General features: G+C 30.3%; 1 protein-coding gene across 1 annotated transcript; it reads right to left on the bottom strand.

Annotated features, from left to right (window-relative positions):
* Positions 1-14,433: 14,433 nt before the first annotated feature.
* On the bottom strand, positions 14,434-20,676 carry LOC132922524 (cuticle protein-like). Its single transcript, XM_060986091.1, has 2 exons — positions 20,519-20,676; positions 14,434-16,289 (listed from the first exon to the last, which is right to left on the bottom strand). The coding sequence occupies exons 1-2, from the start codon at positions 20,534-20,536 to the stop codon at positions 15,063-15,065; spliced, it is 1,245 nt and encodes a 414-aa protein (XP_060842074.1). The 5' UTR covers positions 20,537-20,676; the 3' UTR covers positions 14,434-15,062.
* Between the last annotated feature and the right edge of the window lie 4,260 nt (positions 20,677-24,936).

Genomic DNA, 24,936 nt, shown 5'->3' with positions numbered 1-24,936 from the left:
TGTTTTCTTATGTGACAGAAAATGCCGTCAAGCTATACGTAGTTGTGAAGAAAGTGGAGTATCCCACTCTAACTTAACCTAGGTAAGGCCGCGCGGGACCGGGATAGTCGTGGATCAGGACTTTGATTGCAGGTGTCTGGACGATAATAGTCCATCGGCTTATTGGTTACCAACAAACACGCTGTACGTATTATATAATAATTAATTTACAATTAATTATTCTAAATTATTGTTTTGGTATGAGCGTATGACTACCTAGTTATACATTACACAATTTTATACTTTTTGGCATATGTGTTGTTGGTTGAGAACAATAATATCATCATAAATTGTATAAAATAATAATATCTTATTTACATTAACGTTTAATTGAATCAAAAAATCAGATAAAGGTACCAGTGTATACATTAAAACCTATAGTCTACCAGAACTGCATTCAACATTTTCGGGCAGCATCAAAAACATCCGTGAAACAAATTATTTACTATAATAATAATTAATTTAATTATATATCACGAGCCAACTCGTAGAGTGTGTAGGTACTCCGAGAATTTGTTTGCATAAATACAACTGACGTCATCGTGATCATTTGGTGATTACACGTGTATGGTATATGTATATGAATACTATATAAATTAAAGGCCTATATGATTATAATTTATATGTTTATATACGAAAATATTGATTTAATATATTTGTATGCGCTGTGCAGTAACAAAGTATTATATGGAATATGCGATATGATGCGACTACAGCGTGTCCCGAAAGTATCGTACCATCTTTAGAACGATTCGCGTGCGATATATCTGTCTTAAAAACCTATAACATCAAATTTTATGTTAACAACAATCCATCGGTTTATTACGCAATCCTTAACTTAAGAGTGAATTGGCCTTGTATAAAATATAAAGGTAAGATAATTAACCTAACCTAACCTTATTTTAATTGCAAAGCATGTTATGATGGTATTGTTATTATATCAATAAAAACAACCGAGACGCCTCAGATAACAATTTTAACTTTGAGACTTGAGTTTTATGACTGGTCGATTCACTCTACCTAGTTTTAAAAATAACAGAGTAAAATGGATCGGCCTGAACGTAAAATTTGCTATATTGTACGTTTGTAAGACGGAGACGCTACATAAAAAACGAACGTGGTGTCTCCTTTAAACGTCTCCGAGAAATCACCGCACGTCAATCTGTATAGAATGTATAGATCCGGTCTTATCAACAGTAGATTACTATTCATGAGAAAATATTCTATTTATACATTTCTGTAGTAGATCGCCGTCGAAAAAAATCACATTCAGTTATCAATGTAATCAGAGCGATACAGACTTTTGGGACGTGCCGTATGACGGGTGTTAAAATATATGATGGGTTTAATGCGCGATCATTCGACCACCCATACAACCCTACCGCACTTACATCCGACCAATTAAATGGCGCTACGATCGCACACGTCGCAGGAATTTGTATATAAATACGAACGGTTAATGGATTTGAGTTGTAATGTCAGTCCATCAGCCATAAACGCACATACAAATTTAAATTACAACAATATCGTTGGTTTTATATACTATGCGCTAAATATCCATGTGTCGCGTTAATAAAATATATTACCAGGAAATAAACTCCGAGTGACTTATTGCCGCACAGCGCCGATCTACCGCGGAACACGCAGCACATATCGAAATAATTTTATAAATACCGTAGTTTAATATACACAACCGAAAAACAATATGTTTTTCCTGTCGCACGCCGTCGTCTCTGTGTTCGTTCTTACGGTACTGTTGAATGTCTTCTACTTTGATCCCACCCAATCGCGGGAAACTCATTCAATTCGATAAATGTTATGATTATTGATTGTATAGCATCGGATTGCCACCAAACAGGTAAACATAGGTGCTTTCTCGGTTTAAACAATTACACGTAGTATAGATATAACTAAGCTGACGGATTGGCTCATCATATCCTAGACCAGTGTTGAGCTCAAGACTTATTTATAATATTATTGTAATAATTATATCTTCGGGAGCCCGAATAAAAAGGTTAGTATCTACTATTACAATAAAATAATATTTCATCATTTTTAATTTTATTGTGAAAACTCATGGACATGGACACATGGTTTGCTTTATTCTACTTTTAAAATAACTTATAGATTAATTAATGTAGGAAGGGCACCCATGTACATAGCGTCTATGTATTATAAATTTCCTATCATTTGTAACGGCGCAAGATCATAATAAAATGGCTTTTATTAAAGCCAACAATATTATTGAATAAAACCGGACGTGATGGCGAATGAAAACAACATCGTTTAATCTACACGTTCTACAGAAACGTGCGCAGATAACGCGTCTATACGATGCATAGGATATTGTATAGACCGTGAAGTAGCAACGGACATCGGCAGCAATCGCTGAACACTTGAGTGGACATTCTCCTACTGTACGGCTAAAACCCGTAAAGTGACCAGGGGAGACCATAAAAGTATAAAACAGCCCTTTTCAGGGCCTCCAAATCTTAGTCCCCCCCCCGAGCGCACCTGTCTATGTCACGCAACCCGGTCGGCCCTGTATTCAAACTTATTTGAGCGGGCTTGATACAGCGGGACGTGCCCCACCCCTGATTGCACGAAACAAAAACATTCGCTAATTGTCAGCGAAGATCTCGCCCGCCGGATCGAAGACATCGAATCGCCGGGCGTACGATACTAAGCTCTCCACTACGTAATTGTATATAATTCGTATTTTAGATAAAAATAAAGAACTAATTTATTACTGATAAGTCTGAGGATTAAGTTATTACGAGGCAGCGACTCGCCGTTCGTGAGTACTGTAGTCTCACATTTGATACTTGAATGTTAAATAAAATATTGCATCTCCGTGGTATAATATGAGGTTGATGCATTCTACTGATAATTATAAATTAAATATTAATTATTTGTAATACATGTTTATTTAGGTTTTTTATTTGAAAATCTATCAAATGCAATATGACATTATTATTCATGTATATTATATAACAGTTTTGTCTCAAACAATATTTACAATTTTGTTTCTTTATTGTACAGCTAAGTACACGATAGCAGGTATTTAATATTTTAATATTGATTTATGACATAATTTATGATTTTTTAACCCATTATAAATTATTTTTTTATTCATATTAGTATATATTACCTACATTAAATAAAAACAAAACTATTTATTAAGAATAAAATATTATTTTAATTTATTAGATTATTTTATATATTATAATTTATTATTATTAAATTTATTTTACGCTTTGTTTATGTGTAAAGATTACTTACGTGTTTAAGTTTAAATAAATACAGATAATAATAAACATATACGATGTGTGTACTTATGTAATGAATTATTACACATTTTAATTAATATAATTCACAATAAAATTATAAATATATTGTCGATTTTGTTCTGTTTCAGAAAACGAATAAAACAAAATAAATACATTTCCGCATATAGCCAGGAAAAAAAACTATATATATATATAAATATAAGTACATATTTTAACTTTAAATTAATTTTTTTTTTTTACTTTCTAACTTAACTTATTAAATAAATAATAATAAATATAAATATATACATTTTTAAGCATATTTGTGTTATAAATGCATATTTATGATTTTTTTGAAAATATCAATTTTATTTCTCATTTAACAATATTATCTTATAATTAAATACAACTACTTTTAAAAATGTATCTACTGATGTGAAACTCATGGATGAATAATAATTTGTTTCAGTAAGTAAGAATAAAAACGTCTTAATTCATTCAAAGTAAATATTATAGTATAAAAAGTAATGAAATATTTTAATACAAAATATACTTACAATTTAATACACTTAACAAGTACTATTAAATTTAAAAAAAATTGTGGCAGCTTTCTCGAAATAAATCATAGTTGTTTCTGGATTTAGTTCAGGTTTTATTGATTTCAATGCTTCGAATAGATGACAATAAGTAGATTCCATTATATTAGGTAATAATGCAAACACTAATGGGAAAACATTACTGTACTGTAAACCGTGTATCTGTAAAATAATATAGTATATTAAACATTTATTTTATAATATATAATACATAATATATATTATAGTTTTATTACGTTATTTTTAGTTACCTTTTTTTTTACTTAGTGGAGTGGAATCGATCATGTTTTAAGGAAAGTAACATAGACAAATTAACATGACTGTAATAAGATATTAAAGTGAGTTTGTCGAATTATACTGTACAAAGATCGTAGTCGTAAATATTACCAAAACCGTTAAAACCTAAAACGATGACATAAATCGGCATTCAAATTAGTTATTATTTAATTAAATATATGATTGTATTTAATATTTCTAAGTTTATATTCAAGGATAATACAAATAGTATACATAACCAAATGTTTAACTTGAGCGGTTCTATAATTATCTCCAAATCTCCAATAAGAATAATTAATAATACTATTTGAAATTAAATTAAATACCATAGATATATTTAAAAGTATATAACTCATAGTTCATAGTGTTCATACCACCATATCATCTAGACCCCTATTTTCGCGGGTTAATTTAAATTAAACAATTATATTTGAATTATCCTTGAAAATAGACTTAAAATTTACTAAATTAATAAATAATCAATATTCATAAATCACTGAAAACAAATATGGTTCTTATTTAGACGGTATTTGTTTATAGAAATACTTGTAGAATATATTTGACTTTTACTTTAATACATATTGAACCATTTTCAAAATTGTAAATATGTACAAAATGCTTTATAATCATAGCCTGCAGTGGACGGCGGAAACAGTGAAAATGATTTATTTTATGTGTAGTTTAATTAATATGACATTACATATTAGAAGCTTTTTTGCCTTTCCAGTAAGAAGTTTGACCTCGGATTACCTAATACAAATTAATTTATAAAATTTAACTATTATAATAATTTATATTATAATATGTCAGGGCCACTTTTGTTGAGGGAGCTACATTATAAAAAATATGTTGGAGTGATTTTCGACCCAAAGCTAAAGAAAACTGTATACCTAATTCTCCCTTTCACACACTTCACTGTCCTAAAAAATCCAATAAGAAAATCTATTCAAAATTAATATTAATTTTATAATTTTTTATAACTCGATTATCAAAATGCATTTTCGATGTATAATAGTAAATAATTTTACTAAATTAAAATATTATGTAAATATATGTAAGTATAATATAATTCTCTTTTTTAGCTTTTAATTATATTTAGTTAACACTAATTATTTTAGTTAGTAATGTACTATTTTAATATTTTTGAAAATATTATACAATATACATGATGATTAACTTACTAAGCATCATTACCCTATTTTTTCCGATTTTTAGATTTTTTAAATATACTTAATACCTATTATTTTAAAATTATTAAGATATTTTGCACTACATAAAGAGATTACCCTGTGGCGATACAAAATTATTGTTTTTCAAACGAAAACCCCCTTTTTACTGTAAATTATTTAATGAATAGTATTATTGAAAGCTTTGATGTACTAAATTTAAAATCCTAACGAATATATAGTTTATCAGTTTATAATAGGAATAATAGCCATTAAAATGTTAGACAAGAACATAATTTGTGTGTTATAATGAATCTAGTATTTATTAGACGATTTTTATTGTTTACAAATTATAAATGATGATTGGTTCATATTATTAATTTTTAAAAACATCATATATTTTAAATTTATTGTCATAGACCAATATTATCCTTAGTACACAAAGTTCAGTAACTCAAACTTAATTGTTTAAATTTTAATTTTGATACACCGATATTTTTATAAAAATTATTCATTAAAAAATATTAGTCAAATAATTTTAGGTTTCTCATCATTTAAAAAACAGAAGTTTTTTACTTCTCAGGACAGTCATTAGGTACTAGGTAGTTCACAAAATTTCAAGATATTGAAAATATAGTTTTAAAGTATACTTAAAATATCCAAAACTCTGGTTATAAAAAGTGGTTGTCTAAAGTATTATAAAAATAATTCAATAGGTACATCATAATTTATAAGTTCAGGGATCTTAAACTTTAAATTTATATGCTTATTGAATGCCGCTAAATTAATGACTTACTTTACATAATTTATCTACTTTTATTTATTTTTTTTAAATATAGTATGGACTGTACCTAGCCAGAATACGAATTTTGAAAATTATTGGGTTAAAATGTATTTTACGCGTTGATTAGAGTTTGTAAATACAATATCGATATGACAATTTTACATTATTTGAATGTAGTTAGTGATTTATATGTATACCTATAACTATAGTATAATTTTCGTTTTCTTTTAAGAATCATTTAGGCTTCATAAAAAGGAATTATTAAAAATTCTCTATTGGACTAAACATACTTGCGAATTAATTGTTGAATAGGTATATTTTTTTTCGTGTATTGATTTTTATTTGAAGATCTAAAAAATAATACTTATTTGATCCTATGAAAATATGAAATTTATTAAATCGAAAAAAAAATGTATTGCCTTTATAGATAGTCCTCGCGAAAAAAAGATTTGATGAAAACTCAAAAAATACCTGAAGGATATTTATATGAGGATATATAACAAAACGGGATAATCCTTTTCAATTCAATCACAATATTTGTGCATCAACCAAGGAATTACAGAGGCGTTGTAAAGTTAAAGTTTTCAGAAGGGTGTCAGGTTTATAAAATTATGTAAAAACAAGAAAATATTGCAGGCTTGGTGCCCACTAGTTAAACTGTCATGCTGTAACTTTGTCCCTGAAGTTAATATATTTAAGTACAATTTATGACAGTTTTGTCGGTTACGGACAATTTAATTATTATTTTGCAATATTTTAAGTGATTTCCAATATTGCCAATAGTTCGAACTGTCCAAAGTGTTGGCGGTAGCAGAAATATTATGCGTAATTTTATAATAATAATAAGTAATATTATTTTTAAGATTACGCACTAGCTTCCCTTGAAAATATGTTATCGATTACATTATCAAATCAATTTTCAAGGTTAGACAAAATAAGTTAATCGCAATTGATTCAAGCATAACAAACTCATATTATTAAAGTATTCACTAATAGTGAGGTTGTGAATTGAAATTTATATAGTAGGTACATATTTCATACATATTTTTTAAAATATTAGTTGGATATTTCGTATGTTATCAGTTATCAATTTTGTTACCTATCAGAATTGGTATAAAATATCATTACAAGTTATAACCATTGGCGTCCCCAATTTTAAATTTTGCTCCTCCCACCATTAGAAAAATGTTTGGGGACGCCCATGATTACAACCAGTTTTAACATCTAAGATTTAAGAAAATTAATATGCTGTAGTATTGTGCTCTTCCGTAATATATTATTGCAATAGTACAACTACTACTTCATTAAAGTGTCAAAAAATGTAGAATAACCAATTTGAATTCGAATAATATATATATAAGTTATATAATCATACTAAATTAATATAATTGCAGCGAGTTGTATGTTGTCATGTTGTGATATATTATGTTATTTCTTATTTTTCTCATTGTTTTGAAATTCTCAATTCCATTTATAACAACATAATCATTTATAATTCGTAATAAATTATTAAAATTAATATTATGAATGATATTATACAATACATGCAATAAATATATTATAGAGGTTATTGATGTTTTAATTCATTTCTATTATGCACATATCTCTGCTGAAACTACTGAAAAAGCGCATGCGATTCAGAAAACTTCCAGAGCGGTTTCCTGTGGCATTTGACCCGTATAAAAAGACGACGAGTTTGTAGGTACACAATTGAGAGACGGTTTTTTAAATAAATAAATTTTTTTTCTATTCCACATCACTGCCGTAACCCTTCTCGTTCTACTATTCTATTTACATATTACACCTATGTCAAGTCTACAAAGATTTATTCCATACATATGTATTATTATTGCATATATACATATTATTGTATGTTTTCATAAATTTCCGGTATACCTATACTTGTTATACCGCACATAAAAAAATATTTGATAAGATATTTTATAAGCTGTATCTTGAATAGTATGTACTACTATGATTTATTTGACGCCAATTTTTAGACTGATCGAGCAAAATTCAATGTGCCGATTTTAGCATTAGTTTAGGTCGGGTTTTTTTTTCATTTTTCGGATCAGTATGATTACATATTTTTTAAACCAATAATACGCGTAAACACGAAAAAACAAAAATGAATATAAAAAAAAACCAGCATCGATCGATAAAGGGTAGTGAATAAATTTGAAAAAAAAAAATTACACAGACATTGCGTTTTTACACTCCAAACACGATTATTTTTTCGCGAAAACCCGCCAACGTGGCATAGGGTTACAGGACACAATAAAAAAAAAAAAAAAATCGCGTGGTCGGGAGTGCGCGATAAGTACATTTTAACTAATTCAGTACCAGTATGGCGAGACTACGAAAGTTTATATATATATATATATATACTCATACAAAAAAAACCTCAGAGTGGATTCGCGTACAAAGTAACGAATTTGGGGGTTAGCAGTCTATATTTATTATAAATATATACGTTTAATGTGGGTACACACACACACACACACATTCATATACTACATGTAGGTAATATGTATATATGTATCTGTAGAACTATACAGAGTTCCGATCGAAAAATTCGTCATAAAACATGGTCTAAATAGTGCCATAATAATAAATAACAATGTACTGTAATAAAATAAAGATAATATGATGTACGGCGATAATAAACGATTTACCATAAGCCCTTTACACGTGCGTGTGTATACTGATTTATATTATTATTATTATTGTACTGTAATGGTGTTATTACATATATGTACATATTTATACTGCAGACGATAAAATATATTTTACGTATATAAAATAATATACACATATATACGTATATATGTATAATATGACGTTTGTGTGTGTGTGTGTGTGTGTGTGCGTGAAACAGCTATTGAATTCGAATGGATGGCATTTACTTTTTAGTTCGTTCGCGCCAACGTAATAATATTATTGCCACCATACAGCTTCCCCGTATTTATTAAAACGACCGCGACACACGCATAATGTGCACAGGCTACAATATTCACCAAGCATGTTCACTACACTTTTATCCTTTAAATTTATTATTCATATAATGGTTTTTGGTAATTTTTCAGTTGTATACTTAAAAAAAAAAAGATAGTTTAAGAAAACTAATATATTTTATACTATTTAAAGAGTGTCATTTTTTGATGTCATACAATTAGTTACTATCAAATGAAAACCAAATTTAAAAGCAGATAAATTAGAATAAATTGTTAAGCAGATGGTTTTTTTTTTTTTTTTGGAAATGCTGATACTTTAAATCGAAATTCAAACGAGTATTATACTATTCGAATTTATAGACTCAATGTATTGAATATAAATATTTTCATTAATGGTTTAATATGAAATATAAAATTGATGTTATAATAATTAGTTAATAGTTATTGCTATTAGTTATGATACTCAGTCATTTCTAACAAATTATTAAACGTTATAGATTATATTGATACACAAATATATTATTTTGTAAATATAATTTTAAACCCATTATAGCTCTCAATATTTTTAAATCTAGTATCAAAGACTATTGATCTTACCATTCTTACCACATAAAGATCAATAATTCAGAAACTAGAGAACTTCTTGTTCAAATTTCGATTTATATAGATAGGTTTATTTAAACATTTGTAAAAAAAAGTCAAGTTAGATTTTTACAAAAAAATAAAAATAAAAATGAAGTTGTATCGAACATTATTTATTTCCTTAAATGGTATAAAGTATGCAAGTATTTTAAAATATGTTCTTTGTATACTTAAAAATTAGAAAAATCAAAGTTTGAATAGTTATTATTATTTAAAAAATTCGAGCCAGTATCATTCTATTATATAATATTATGCTTTGATTGGAAATATTATTTAGTGTATAGTGTTTTAGTACGTTTTTTGTTAGAATATTTTTTTAAACATATATATTTAATTCATCTAATTATAATAATACAATAATCGAATTCAGAATTTGTAAAATATTATAGTTGCATTTAAATCTTCGTCATATTATATTTTATGTACGATAATACAAATGTACAAAAGTAGCTTTTAAAATTTGTTTTTCATAAACAAATCCACGATATTAAATAAGGACATTTTGAGATTTTCTTACTTATCTTCGCCGATATTAATTATGATAATACAGTGAGTTTTTGGTTGATTTTCTTACAATACATAATAATAATGATAATAATAAAAAGGAATAAATCTACGTATATGATGGAATATGACTAATGATGAAATAATTGGAAATAATTTCCCATTAGAGTAGTTGTTGTTGTTTGATGATAATATGATAATTTAAATGGTAGCTGAGTATTCATAAATTCAAATAAATTCGATAAATGTGAAAGAAAATCATAATTAATATAAATAATGTATTTCTCACTCTTCGAAGAAACAGATATTTAGTGCATTAAAATATTAAATTTAACCATAATTTATTCAATATATGTATATATATAGTTGTATAGTTATATAGTAGGCAGGTATATACTTTATTAGAATAATTATTCAAAGCAAATTTAATGGCTTCGGGCAATCATAAATAATACGTTTTATCCATAGGAACATTTTAATCTTGAACCAATTATTATATCATACAACTTGATATCCTCTGTATTAATAAATTATTTTTTTATAGGTATCTTTTATATGTATAGTTAATTTACTCGACTACAATAATATTTCTTTGTTAATAATCTGTTAGATGTTACGTTTATTCTGGCAAAAAATTTGCTAACATCAAAAAACATTAACCACAAATAGGTGTAGGTGAATATTATGTAGTTATTATAAAATCAAATGCAGATCATATTTTAATTAAACATCATTGAAACAACAAGATCAGTTTATATACCTAGCGGAACAGGTTTTTTTTGCTCGTCGGTTTTTGTTGTTTAAAATTACACATAACAAAGTACATAATATTATTATATATTATTATATTTTCTAAACAAAGAATATTAATATTTTAGATACAAGTAAAAAATTGGTTAAATTACGCAGGAAAAAAATCGAGTACACAAAGAAGATCTAATAAACTTTTTTATGACATGTAATATGCTAATTGAATTATACACAACTATTATATTATACCTGTATACATTATTTTTACATGTGTTACAAGCAATGATGAATTAAATTTGGTAATACGATGACGTAAGGTTATTTTTTAAGGAAATGAAAATTGTTAAGTCAGGTGCAGAGAACCAAAACTATCGCATATTTTGCGATATTTAAGCTTGAGTCATAATAGTACATCAGAAATTAAAATCTGTTTTGATTATGTATGATTCAATGTGATTAATTCACTGATGATACAGTAGAACTATAATGTAAAGTAAAATAGATGTAACTTTTTGAAAACACAAGTTTTTGGTTTTTGCTAACGTACGACAATTATATTCCATAAAAATCTAAAAATGGAATAAACTTTGTTCCTGACACTTCCCAATCACATTTTTAACGATATATTCTGTTAGTGCTTAGGTCGTTAATTTTTTATGCCCGAGTAGATATATCAAATAAGTTAGAAATATATACATCATAGGTATAAGTATAATACATATAAAAATATTATATATCAGTTAGTTGCCAGTATTTTTATTTAATTTAATACATTTCAGTAAATTTCTATGATCTGGTTTGGGGTTATAAATTTAAATTGGTGAAATTTAATAATAATTTAAACATTATGACATGCAATACCGCATTCTTCTTCTTAGTATTATTTCTTTTTAATTATTTCGTGTTTCAATTAATTATTGTCATATCTATTGACTTTTGAACATTGTAGAGTACCTAAGCAGATTTTCAAAGATCTTTTTCATCAACGATAATTTAATGGAATCAAGTCTAAAATTCAGTTTTTTTATAAAATACTATAGAATATATAATTGATTAATTTCATATACGAACTAGTTAATCATACTCATTTTTATTGCTACTATTTTGATATCTATCGTTACTTTAATTTATTAATATATATATTAAAATGTTTAACTAGTGAAAAAGTAAGTCTTTAGACTTGGTACTTAAAAATTAGACCATTTCGCCGAATTGAATTTAAAATAATAGATTTTTAAAATTATTTGTAATGTAAAAATCTTATCTTGTAGTATAGACTCTTCTTAAGGTTTTGGTTTTAGAAGATAATATATAAGGACGACTTGATGCTTATAACATATAAGTACGACCACTATAAGCTATTAAATACTACAGTTAAATAATTAAATACATCAGCAAAGTGAAAACTAATTTGCAATTCTTAATAGTTGATGTTACAATTAATGTTAATTGAAAAATGCATTGATATTATTTTTAAGTTTATTTTATATTATTAGATAGCAAATTTTATTGTAAGTTTCGTATAAAATCGTGATTAAAAATATTTTATAGTGTACTAATTACATATTATGGTTACAGCACAGATAATAGTTTATGTTTGTAGTTTGTATATAGTTAAATAATATTATGGTCGTGCGTAGGTATGGGGTGTTATTTTCTAGGTTTTCGGTGTAAGATGATATTGTATTGTAGTTGGATTTTGTCAATATTTAAATTAGAAGGACTTAGGATTACCAAGAGTTTGACTTACGGAAATAACATTTATAATTACATAAATATATAATATACGAGTATTATTAAAACAGGTAGGAAACATTGGAACGAAACAATTATAAAAGCTAACCCCTCACCTAGATAATCCTTTTTCGTGTCTTTGTTAACTAATACGTGCAGTGTCCCGCTTATAAATTAACCAAATTGAAGTTTTCATATTTTGCACTAATTAGGAAGAAAAATATTTTTTCGTAATTTGTAGACGTTATAGATATAGGTATAACAATATGTTATAACCTCGTCGTAACTCCTAAGTACTTATAATAAGTATCGAAATTAATGGTACGCACTACGTTGCGTAGTACGACTACTAACTAAGCAGTATATTCTAATTTGATTTTACTAAATATTAATATTATATTTAAGTTAAATTAATTATTGTAGTGATTAATCTTTTTTATAAATTCATGTCTAATGGTAATTTTTAAAAATTGTTTAGAAAGTGTCCCCTTTTTGGACAGGTAAAATTATGGTCACACTACGTATTATTATTATTATTATTCATATATACGTGACCCGAACGAATTTTAAATTCCATCCACCCCAGCAACATAGGTACAGCATACGAGTATTATAGTTTGATGAATGCGTCCGCGCCATGACTATACATCGATTTGTCATTATAGTCAATAATTGTTCGGTACACGAGTTGGTTTATATATCTAACCTAACCTGTAATAGTATACATGTGCCATTATTAAATATTGTATTATCTGCCGATGTGAAATTTGTAATATTTTTTTTTGACATTTTATAATACATTTTAGCAGTACCTATATAGCGATATACCATAACGTACCTCATAATACCATTCATATTACCTTGTAGTATTATTATAAATGTATAATGGATGTATTCAGTGTGTTAACGCGTATTGAAGTGGGATTTTAGGAAAATAATGTAATTACATTTTCGGGAATTTTAGTAAATTATCTAATATTTTAATACGTATATTATTATAGTATATTGAATTAGTATACCATCTATAAATGCTCATTAAAACCCAACGTAATAATACATCGATTATCTAAGTAGTAAATGGTAATCCATCATTTATATTTAATTTTATTACATTTTCTGTATTATTTAATTTTTTTGTTTTCAACCGTCAAGCTTAGTACTAAAATTTTTTTTTATTATTCAAATTACAAATATGCAATTTAAGTTTACAATTATTAGCGTCTAAGTTGAGTATCTATTAATTTGCATGATAATGTGAAAATAAGAAGTAACCCAGTGGTTGACCTTTTTAATTATTAAATTTAATCAATTGTAGGTAGATACATTTTCGAACTTGTCAAGGAAAAAAGTATGTTTTATTAAATAGATATTAGGAATAACACTTAGGGATAACACTTGTTATATACACGTCATGTATTTATATATACTTATAGTATGTTATTGTAGCTCTTCTAATGCACAACAACTAAAAATATATTGAAAAACCACTAGAGAACTAATATTACGAATTCATTGTCCATTGATAAATTGGAACACCATTTGACTACATTTTAAAATGGTGTATAAAATAACTATAAAACAAGTATTGTGCTCGATTTAATAATAAGAATTCAAGAGGAAAAGTTCAAGAGCGTATTTGAATAGGTATTTTGAGGAAAGGACGGCATGGGGTTGTTTAGGTATTTGGCTATAGTATAATATATTTTAAATACACGTGTGTACAGTTACAAAATCGTGAATTTATTATTAACAGAGTTTTCATTTACCAAAAATACAATAATAATATTGATGTGTTCACGTGAAGACAGAGTACAGTATAAAAAAAAAAAAAAACTTAAAAGCTAACAAAATAAAAAAAAAGTGTTTTTTTTTTTTACTTATATTCAGCCCTTTTCCTTCACCTCGTCGTCGGGCGAGGGGAAGTGGAGTGGCGAGCGTGACGGTGCCGAGAAACGAAATTCCTTTGCACGAATCAAAGTCCACCGGTTTCGTTTGACGTCGGGCGGCAAACGGATCCGACGATCCTCGGTAACGTCGCGCTACCACTCCGGACCGGTGACCATTTTAGAGGGGAGCCTGTACAAAACTCGACGAAGAGTCATAAACACGCGTTTATTAATAGTAGTATAATATATCGTGTTGGTTTACGCACGTCATACGCAATGGCGACTCGGCGCCATATATGGTATGGTATCGTACACAAACATGATATCACAAAAGATTACATCCAGTACCTAGAAACAACGTAGCAGCGTGATGGGGTTAATGGGTTGGGGGTGGATCGGTGTTCGTGGGGTCAGGGGAGGGTGGTATGTAGAGCTTATACTTTGGCGGCCGGCGGCTGGCGTTTACAGAGCGTTGGCTGCTGGCAGGTTGGTGCCGGCGACGCGGAAACCGTTGACCGGGTCGGAAACGTAGTTGTAGTGTTGGACCTGTCCGTTGGCGTCCACGTACGAGTAACCACCGCGGGTCACGCCGTCGACGGTCTTGACCTCGGCCTTGGACGACGAACCGCTGTTGTAACCGTACGAGTACTGACCGAACTCGTCTTGCGAGTGGTATTGGCTGTGCACCGGCGAGTACGACGAGGCGGCGAACGGGGAGGCGGCGTATGCGTAAGACGGGGCTGGTGCGGCGGCGTACGCGTACGACGCTACCGGGCCGTAAGCGTAGGAAGCGACCGGGGCATGTGCAGGGACGGCGGCGTACGACGGGTAAGCGGCGTAAGCGGTCGGGTGGTAACTGTACGAGGTGACGGCGGCGGGTGCGGCGGCCAAGACTGGGGCAGGTGCGAATTTGCTGGCGAGGTCGGCGGCGGAGGCGGCGGATTCGGCTTTCTTAGCTTCGTCGAAAGCGATCTGGTGAGCGAGCTTGGCGGCTGTCACTTCCGGGGTGTCTTGTACCGGTTGCGGGAGTTCGGCCTGGAAGACTGGGGCGGCGGGTGCGGCTGCGGCTGGGGCTGCGGCGGAATCTTGGACAACAGTGTCGGACGACGATTCTTCTTCGGCTGGCGAGGCGTCTGCGGCTTTCTTAGCTTCGTCGTAAGCGATCTGGTGAGCGACCTTGGCGGCAGCCACTTCCGGGGTGTCTTGTACCTGTTGTGGGATTTCGGACTGGTAGACCGGAGCGGCGACGGCGACTGCGGCCGGGGTTTCGAAATGGGCCGGGACGGATTTGACGGCGACGATGGAATCCTCGACTGAGACGGCTGGGACGGCTGGGACGGCCGGGACCTCGACTACTGGGACGGCTGGGGCCACGGGCAAGTTGGTGCCGGACACGCGGTAACCGTTCTCGTCGGACACGTACTTGTATTGCTGGAGAACTCCGTTCGGGTCGACGTACGAGTACGCGCCTTCGGTCAGACCGTTGGCGTGTTTGGTTTCGGACTTGCTGGAGTATCCATCGTTGTAGCCGTAAGCGTAATGTCCGAATTCGTTTTGTGTGTGGTATTGGCTCTTGATCGGGCTGACCACGGCGGCGGGGGCCGCGTAGTAACCGCTGTAGTATTGTGGACCGCTGAAGTATAGCGACGGACTGGCCGAGCACGCGGCTACGAGCCCAATTACAACAACCTGCGAACATTCATTTATGTACAATCGTATTCCGTTTAACACAATATTATTGTAATGATAAAATATTATTATTGAATATTAATATTATAATATTATGATGACGACTGCGACGCGTGTTTCAAACGTATCGCGATAATCCATGTAATGATTCGCGACTGACGATGATACATTAGGTTATTAGGGCGGTTAGGTTTAGTGGAGTTAGGTTTATTGCTCATATTTTTATCGACTTATTATCTTAAATAAAATATTAACAATCACTGAGGAAAAAAATATTATGATGGACATACATTTTTATTTTTATAATAAATTATATTATAGTTTATCGAGAAATCAATAATCGAAAAAAAACTGAAAGAAGAATAGTATACCTTTCCCGCTACAAGCATACCCTTAGTTTGGTTAGATACTAAACAGTTGTAGTTATATACTATACTATACAAGTACACAATAATACGTGTATAGGAAATTTGGACTACAATCATGCGTTGAAAACGCGATCGATTTTCTCAATTATAATATGTTGACTGCAATATATAATATAATAAACTGCAGCGGATACCAGTCAGACAAAACGGTATTATATTAAATATTTTATTATAATTACTCGTATGTGTGCGCGCGACGTGCGAAATGCGTGTAGTAATAGTGGCCCAGATATACAATACGCGCACAATCGAACATCATCGGAACTCATTCGTCAGCGACGATTCGGACGTGCTAATTTAAGGGGACTCCCATTGTGGACGCTTATATTATATTATTATTATATATTGTCGAGGGCTTAAATTATATTATTATTTAACGGCAGCACAACAACCGGAGGATTGTACGCGCGGTGCCGGTTGATATCGCGACGACAAACGACGGGAGTGGCTGTCGTCGGACGTGCGATTCGCGATTTTCCAAAGGTCTATTATATTCCGCGACCGACCGGACTATGCTGTACACAATAAATACGTAATAATAATAATAATAATAATAATAATAATATGTGTACCGGTATGTCTTTGTGTTGTGTATATTGAAAAACGGATTTTTTTATTTCGAGTTCAACACACGCTCGCACACCGAATTCGCCGTTCGATGATATATATATATATATACATTATACGATGGCACTCGATTTTCTCGATAGAATAAACTGCCGGGCGATATACGCATACAACGTACACACGTCGAAAAACGTCCGACAATTTTATTCTCGCCCATATCAATTATAAGTATTTTTTTTATTCGTTTCATCGTGCTAGCTCAATAGACTGCGCGTGCGTGTGTTGTGTACGTGACGACTATTATTATAATATAAAATTGTTTTAGAATATCACTGTCTGCCGTATATAAGCGCCTAACAAAAATTCTGAATGATGTATTTTTTTCCCGAGCTTTTGCGTAGTCCATCGCCGCGTTCTCGTGTATTACAATATTAGATTTTACGTGAGATTTCACAGCGGGTGTGTTTATTATGATGTTTATAATATCGTTCGGTCGCCACTTTCCAATATACCTACGGTTCTTCGGGGTGACCTGCGGCTGCAGTAGATCCGGACTCGCGACCTAATGCCCGTGGCTTTTGGGTCGAAACAATCGCGCTGAGGGTATGAGTATATTATTGTTATTTATTTTATTCCCTTATAATATATATTATATTATCGTTTGACCGACATTCGATCACTGTGGTACCTACTACTTATATAGTACTGTAAAAAATGCTATTGGACACCTGATACGATTTTTGCCATCACACGGTACATTATAATAATAATATTATTATTATTACAGCGAAATCGCGAACGTTCGTTAAAGTCTCCGAGGCTATTTTATATTATTATGATTATTATTGTTGCAGTCGGCCGTTTTTCAATACGCATCCAAATGATAGTATATGTTTTAATTAATCACACACATTCGCGCATACCCATTTTGATGTTTAATAGGACTTTCAGTTCATTCGCATTATTACACACACACACAAATAGTTTCTTCCGTCGCCACAGGCACACCGTGACAAATAGATCAATCGTCATTGTCGCATTCGTCGCGGCTGCGTCTCGTCTGCGATTCAATGGACCCGTCGTGTATATAGGCGGTTTTATAATGTGTATATACGATTCGTGGTCGGGTCATACGATTCCACTACGGTGGCCCTTATTCTCTTGGTTCAACAAGTTATTATTATTGTCATTTTTTTTTCGATTTCGTATAATACATATAATTCAAGAAAAAGATACGGACAGACAGAGAAAACTGCAACAATAATAATATTATATTATAGCATAGCATATAATACGGCCGTACGGGCGTAGGTAGTGCCAACACCGTCGTATAAACGTTTTGTCATCGTCGTCGTCGAATAGTTTTCCAAGCGGATTCGACACGAAAAACCAATCCGATTCGGCATATTCGAGACGATTTAATATCAGATGAACGATAATATTGTTTCATACCTATATATATCTATATAATATTATACACGTAAACGTTTTGTCGCGGTAGAGAAGCGCACAGTAGGATGACGGTTGGTTCACGGGTTTGTGGCGCATGATCTCCGAGAACGATCTAATTGAATTAAATTTATCTCGCGCATACAGTCTCATCGATAACAATCACGTTATTCATTATATTATTATGATACCGACGTATCTTCCTATGGTTTTGGATATATTTCCGAACCGATTACACACGTGTATAGATGTACGATTAGGCTGTGGATAATCGTATGTATGGGTGACTGATGATGAGACGATTCGTCACGCCACGGAACGTTCGTCCGTTTGACTGCAGACCTCCCAAAAAGACTCGCGCGTCAACATGTTAATAGGTTTATATTATTATTATATTACACACTCGCTTAGGTCATTATGTATTGGGATGAATGATAATCGCAAATGGCCATTATGTCGTTCACTTTTTAATCAATGACTGTTAAAACGAACCGGCATTTTTTATTGTTGAAAAACGAAACGCAGAATAATTTTAAAAATTGAAATTGAGAAGTTTAAAAATATTAATATACGATACTCGTTTAATTGAGTAAAAAGAATAGTAAAGAACTTATGAAATATAAAATAAATAAATTAAACTTATAAACGATTTAGGTAAAAAATATACCTATACCTACAATTAATTTAAAGTGCAGTTTATTGTAGTTAGATTCATATATTAAGAAATATTTTTTATTACAAAATTACATTTTCTTAATATCTACACTATTAAAAATATTTTAAATATATTTTAGGTATAAACTTTTATGTATACATATAAGCGTATATTAATTTATTGTGAATGTATTTAATAAAAAAAATACGACATATCCTAATAATAAAAATTAGAAAAAAAGTGATAGAATTTTAGTTTTAATAATATTAAATTTAAAAGTTATTAACTTGTTTAATAAACTTTAATTTTAGTGCACGGATTTTTAAAATATTTTATAGAAACTATGACTAAATAAAATATATAAAAATATATTATTGACTTAAGTGTACCTAACTATTGAAATCACAATTCAATTGAAAAAAGTTAGATAATATTACAAAAAAAATTTATTGAGTGTGTTTTTTTAATAATAATACCTAAAAGATGGAAAATTATAAATATTGAACGGTTGATGGATTATAAAAAAAATAAAAAAAAATGATCATCGATCATAATATTATACTTATTTTATTTACAAGAATATTATGTTTATCATGATATAATTTATCAAATGTTACTTTGCAGTGTAAAATAATGTTTTAAGATTGTGTAAATCTAGGTGTTTAAAACGACAAAGGGTAAGTTTATTTTAAAAATGAAATCTCTGAATACGGTGTGCTTAAAGGTATATACATATTTTTATAAAATTGTAAATGGTATAAGACTATGCAATGTACGACGATAAGAGAACTCAATATACTATAATGTGGAATCGCGTCTCAAAGCACTCGCGGGTTGAGTCGTTTAAAGGCCCCTCGCACATTCAAATCTGTCGGGTGTGTATTATAATATTTAGAGCTTGATTTACTATACAATTAGTATTAAAATTGAACAATAACGTCTAGCCTTTTAAAAATGAAAAACACCCGATAGGTCTGTTGGCCTAATTGAAAATTAAAAAAAAAAAATAGACGTATTTAGAAGTCTGGTCGTTTCGTAGTGCCGAGTAGTTGCGGACGAAAATATCGGCAGAGTGTACGATTTTATATACGTTATAAAAATGTATTATATTATAATGTAAAAGTACTCACCAGTGATGGAGACATCATGACTTTGGATAGGTTTTGGCGGTGACTGTGATGTTGTACTAGGCGAACGGATCGAACTCGGTCTGTTCAAGCTGCTACGGTTTGGTACGGTGCTTCGGGACGAATGGTGAAGAGAACCACACGTCGGGCAGTTTATATACCGCGCGGGACCGTGTAGTCGGCGCGCGGCCAATGTCATTGCCGTTGCGGCGGCGGCGGCATCGTCGGCGGCGGCGGCTGCGGCGGCGGGTGGCATCGGAGCGATTATATTGTTCCTTTCGCCCGAGGCGGCGGCGGCCGTATAATCGCGCGATCGCGCCGTCCCATCTACGCGCGTACGTCGTCCTCCTCGGCAGCCGTCCCGCAACGCCGCAGCGATCGCTCGTCTTCCTTCTTACGGCCCCGTCGTCAAGGACGTCCGCCGGACAGCGCCTACGCCCTGCCGCAGTCACGTAACCCGATACGCCGCTGCTATGCGTACATCGTCCCGCGGCTTTCCGCGAGACCGTTTTTCGATCAATCGCGTCTGAGCGATCGCGACAGTGCAATCGTCGCGGTAACCGCGGAGGAACATCACGCGCGGTTATACTCTGTACCACACGCGTATTTTTCCCCGCACGTAACAATAAAATATGATATTATTTTATAAAAAAATCATTTTTTCCACCGTCACCATAATATTATTACATTACCTATACGATATTGGCAGTGTCGCGCGTTTCGTCTTCAAAAATTATTCCACAGTACCTCCTGTGTACTCTGTTCGCGTCTACTAATCACTTGTTAGGTATTATTGTTGTTGTTGTTATTATTTTTTTTTTTTTTTTTAACGATTTTTGAAAATTTAAACTCCGTCCGTACTTGGACGGCTACGCGTCGTTGTTTTCGAAAAATACTACGTTTTTAACGCCATGTACATTCGTGTTCGACTCGAGGTGGCCGTTCCGTAGGCAGATTTTAAAGTTGAATTATTAGCTGGTAATTCACGCGTCAATTTAGTATCATAATAACCGTGGGCTTACCGCGGGAATTTAATGGACGAACTGTGGATTTTCTCATCATTAAAATAAAAAATACGTGATTATTATGCTCGAAAAAGATAAATGACGTTTTTTAAAATAATTTAAATTATAATAAAAAGTACAGCAAATACGGTTATGAATAAACGATATGCTAACAATCGAACTATAAACTGTATACATACTATACGATCTTTATTAGTTTCAACTTAAAAAAAATATATGATATAAAAAATAAAAAAATAATGAATAAAAAATTTTAAATCCTCCTCTAGTAAAAAATAAAATCTACAAATCCTATTTCAAATATTTCAATAACACGGAAAATTAAAAATAAGGTTCATAACACTTAAAATAAAATAAATATAATACCTACCTACTCAGACAAATAAATGTAATTATTTTCAATAATAATTAGAAAAAATAAAAATAAACGCGGTGGACCAGAAACTCCTAAATGTATGTTTAGCACATTTTTGTACGCGGAGATTTGAATATATAATATTATATTATGATAATAATTATTTACTTCTCTTGGTCGATATTTTAATATTACACCGGGTATAATGTATTATTATATAGGAGAGTCCGAAAATAAAGCGTATTCCGAGTATATATTATCTATACAAGGCTGGGCCATGGACGATTCTCGATTTAGTTATTCGACTGTAGACTTGTTTTTCAACGATCTCATTGGATATTAAAAGTAATTTATATCAATTTGATTTTAATTATATTTTATTTCACCGTGTTTATAATATACTATTCCATTTTTTGAAACTAACGAAAAAAAACTCTTACCGGTAAAATAATAACATAAAAATAATTACGCGTTTTAAGCGTACATAACATTATTATCGTATAATACATAATATACATTTTTTTAGTCTTGAATTTTATATTATAATATAGAAGCTAATTTTTATTGTTTTTTTTTTTTTTAGTTTTGTAAATTAATTTTAAGGTCTTTTGTTTATTTTATAACCCTTAGGGCCATATGCCCCGTGAAAAATATATGGTACATGGTAAAAAAAACAATAACGTAACTTAAAAAGTTTATTTTTAGTGCTTATTAACTGATATGATCCAATGTGAGTAATTGAATGCACAAAATTGTAATGTAAAATATGTTTCGTATATATATTTTAAATTGATCTTGTAAATGTGTTTTATAATTAAAACGAGAATTTTATTTAAATTCAATAATTTAACACTCTTTTTTTTTTTACAGCGAGTGTTCACATTATTACCTATGTAATAATTTACGTAGAATAAACACTATTTTTGATTACAATTCGTATGTAACTAATATTAATTGTTTATATGGGATATATTAATATACATTATTAACTGTATAATTACAGATTCTGTTAACAGTTTGTAGTTACAATTTTATTACTAATATTGACTTTATACAACAAAAAATTATTAATAATAATATCACTAAATACTTTTGTTTATTTGATAGCTCTATTGGATGGACGACACATTCAAGTGTAGATATTAGAAAAACCCATATGTATGTATAATACGTGATTACTAAAGAAATATATTTTAATTTTTTTATTTAACACAAATACACATATTATAAATTATTCTGAAACAATAAACATTTTATTATAAAAGTAATATAACGGTCGTTCTAAATTAATTGAAATATTGTTGATAACGATAAGTCTGAATTAAAAAAGGTTTGTATGAATTATTATGGTTATCAAATAATTGAACAGAGTGATTGTTTTTGACAATGAAAGGATATTAATTGGTTTTGTAAATATTTTTTTTACATATTTTTAGCAAGTATTTTCAGAAAAGTTAGATTTAAATCAGAATTATGCACAATTTTATAAGCCCGAAATATTTACCATCTGCCTTCGTCATAAATTATAAATGTCATATGTAATTAACCGAATTATTACTTACAGAGAACAATAAATACAGAGTATATATTATATAATATACGCAATATATTTGGTTATTAATTATATGCAGCTTTATAACTTACTTGGTGTACATTTTACAAGGTTAAAACTTCTGATAATATTTATTATTTATTTTTGTGCAGTTCGGCGATAAACTATATAGATTTTAAATATTTAACATCGGATTGATAAATTTGGTTATCTGAGTCAACCATTAAAATGTTAATTATAGTAATTTTGGTTAAAATTTATTTTTGATGATATACCTACTCGTATTTTTTTTTTTTTTACTGTACAATAAAACCAATAATAATTTTCATTTAAACGAATTATGTTGTTGCATTTAAGTTAGTTTAAAAATGTTATTTAATTGTATACGTCATCAAAAAAAAATTATGTTTTTATGGATATTATAATAATATTACATTTACTGAAATGAATTCTCAATATTGCAAGGTTCCGTAAGGGGTTTACGTCTGCACTATCTAACGATATGACGAAAATGTCCACCTTATCACAGTAATAGTATATATATTATTTAGTATATAAATAATAAATAAATAAAATAACATAACAGTTGAATTATTACAACGAATTATATCTTAACGACAGATTAATACAATTAAGACATCTAATATTACATAGATAGTAGGTGCATTTTAAAATAGTGTAGAAATTACTATATCGGTATACCCATTAGTTTATCCTGTACATTTATTAAATATACATGGGAAAATAACACTTAGAAAAAATAATATTAAGACGTTTAAATAATTATTATAATGAGATATTTTTGTCAAAAGTGTGTTTTAGTGTCAGAAAATACTATCAATTATTAAAGTCTAATTTTTTATTTTTACAAAAAAATTTATTTAGAAGTAAAGTTGATCGTGAGTAATAACACATTTTTACTATTTGTATTTGTTTTCAAATAACAAATTGTGACAGTAACAAATTAATAATTATTATAAACGATAATACCCAATAATATTGTGTATGGATATTATTGTTATAGTATGATTTAATTTCTTGGGATTACTTGGCCATTAAATATAGACATTTTATATTATTGAAGACCGTATAATTTTTTTTTGTAATTCAATTTATCATTCATTATTGTCATCCATGAGTGGACGATATATGGACAAGTATTATAAAGTGTTTGCGTTATAACTTATAATCAAAAGGGTTATAAAATAATCGAGTGCTATTTTTATGAGGTTTATATTTCAAAAGAAAAATAATATTGATTAATAAATGGTTTAATTAAAAAAAAAATCCATTTTAATTTTAAATATAACTATAATGTGTTTTCGCGTTGGGGGATTTTAATTTTACAAATTTATTGTTTGTTTTAATGCAATAATGTTATTTTCCTTGATTATTTTTAGATTATGACCGGAGTAAATTCGGTGCTGAACTTAGGGGTTTCGGGACCTCAATGCAGCTACTAAAGAAGGGGCCTTTTAAAAATATATTA

This window comes from Rhopalosiphum padi, chromosome 2, assembly GCF_020882245.1.
Source record: "Rhopalosiphum padi isolate XX-2018 chromosome 2, ASM2088224v1, whole genome shotgun sequence".
NCBI classification, from domain to species: Eukaryota; Metazoa; Arthropoda; class Insecta; order Hemiptera; family Aphididae; genus Rhopalosiphum; species Rhopalosiphum padi.
Note: the sequence above shows the minus strand (reverse complement) of the source record. Positions and strands in the feature narration are given on the sequence as shown.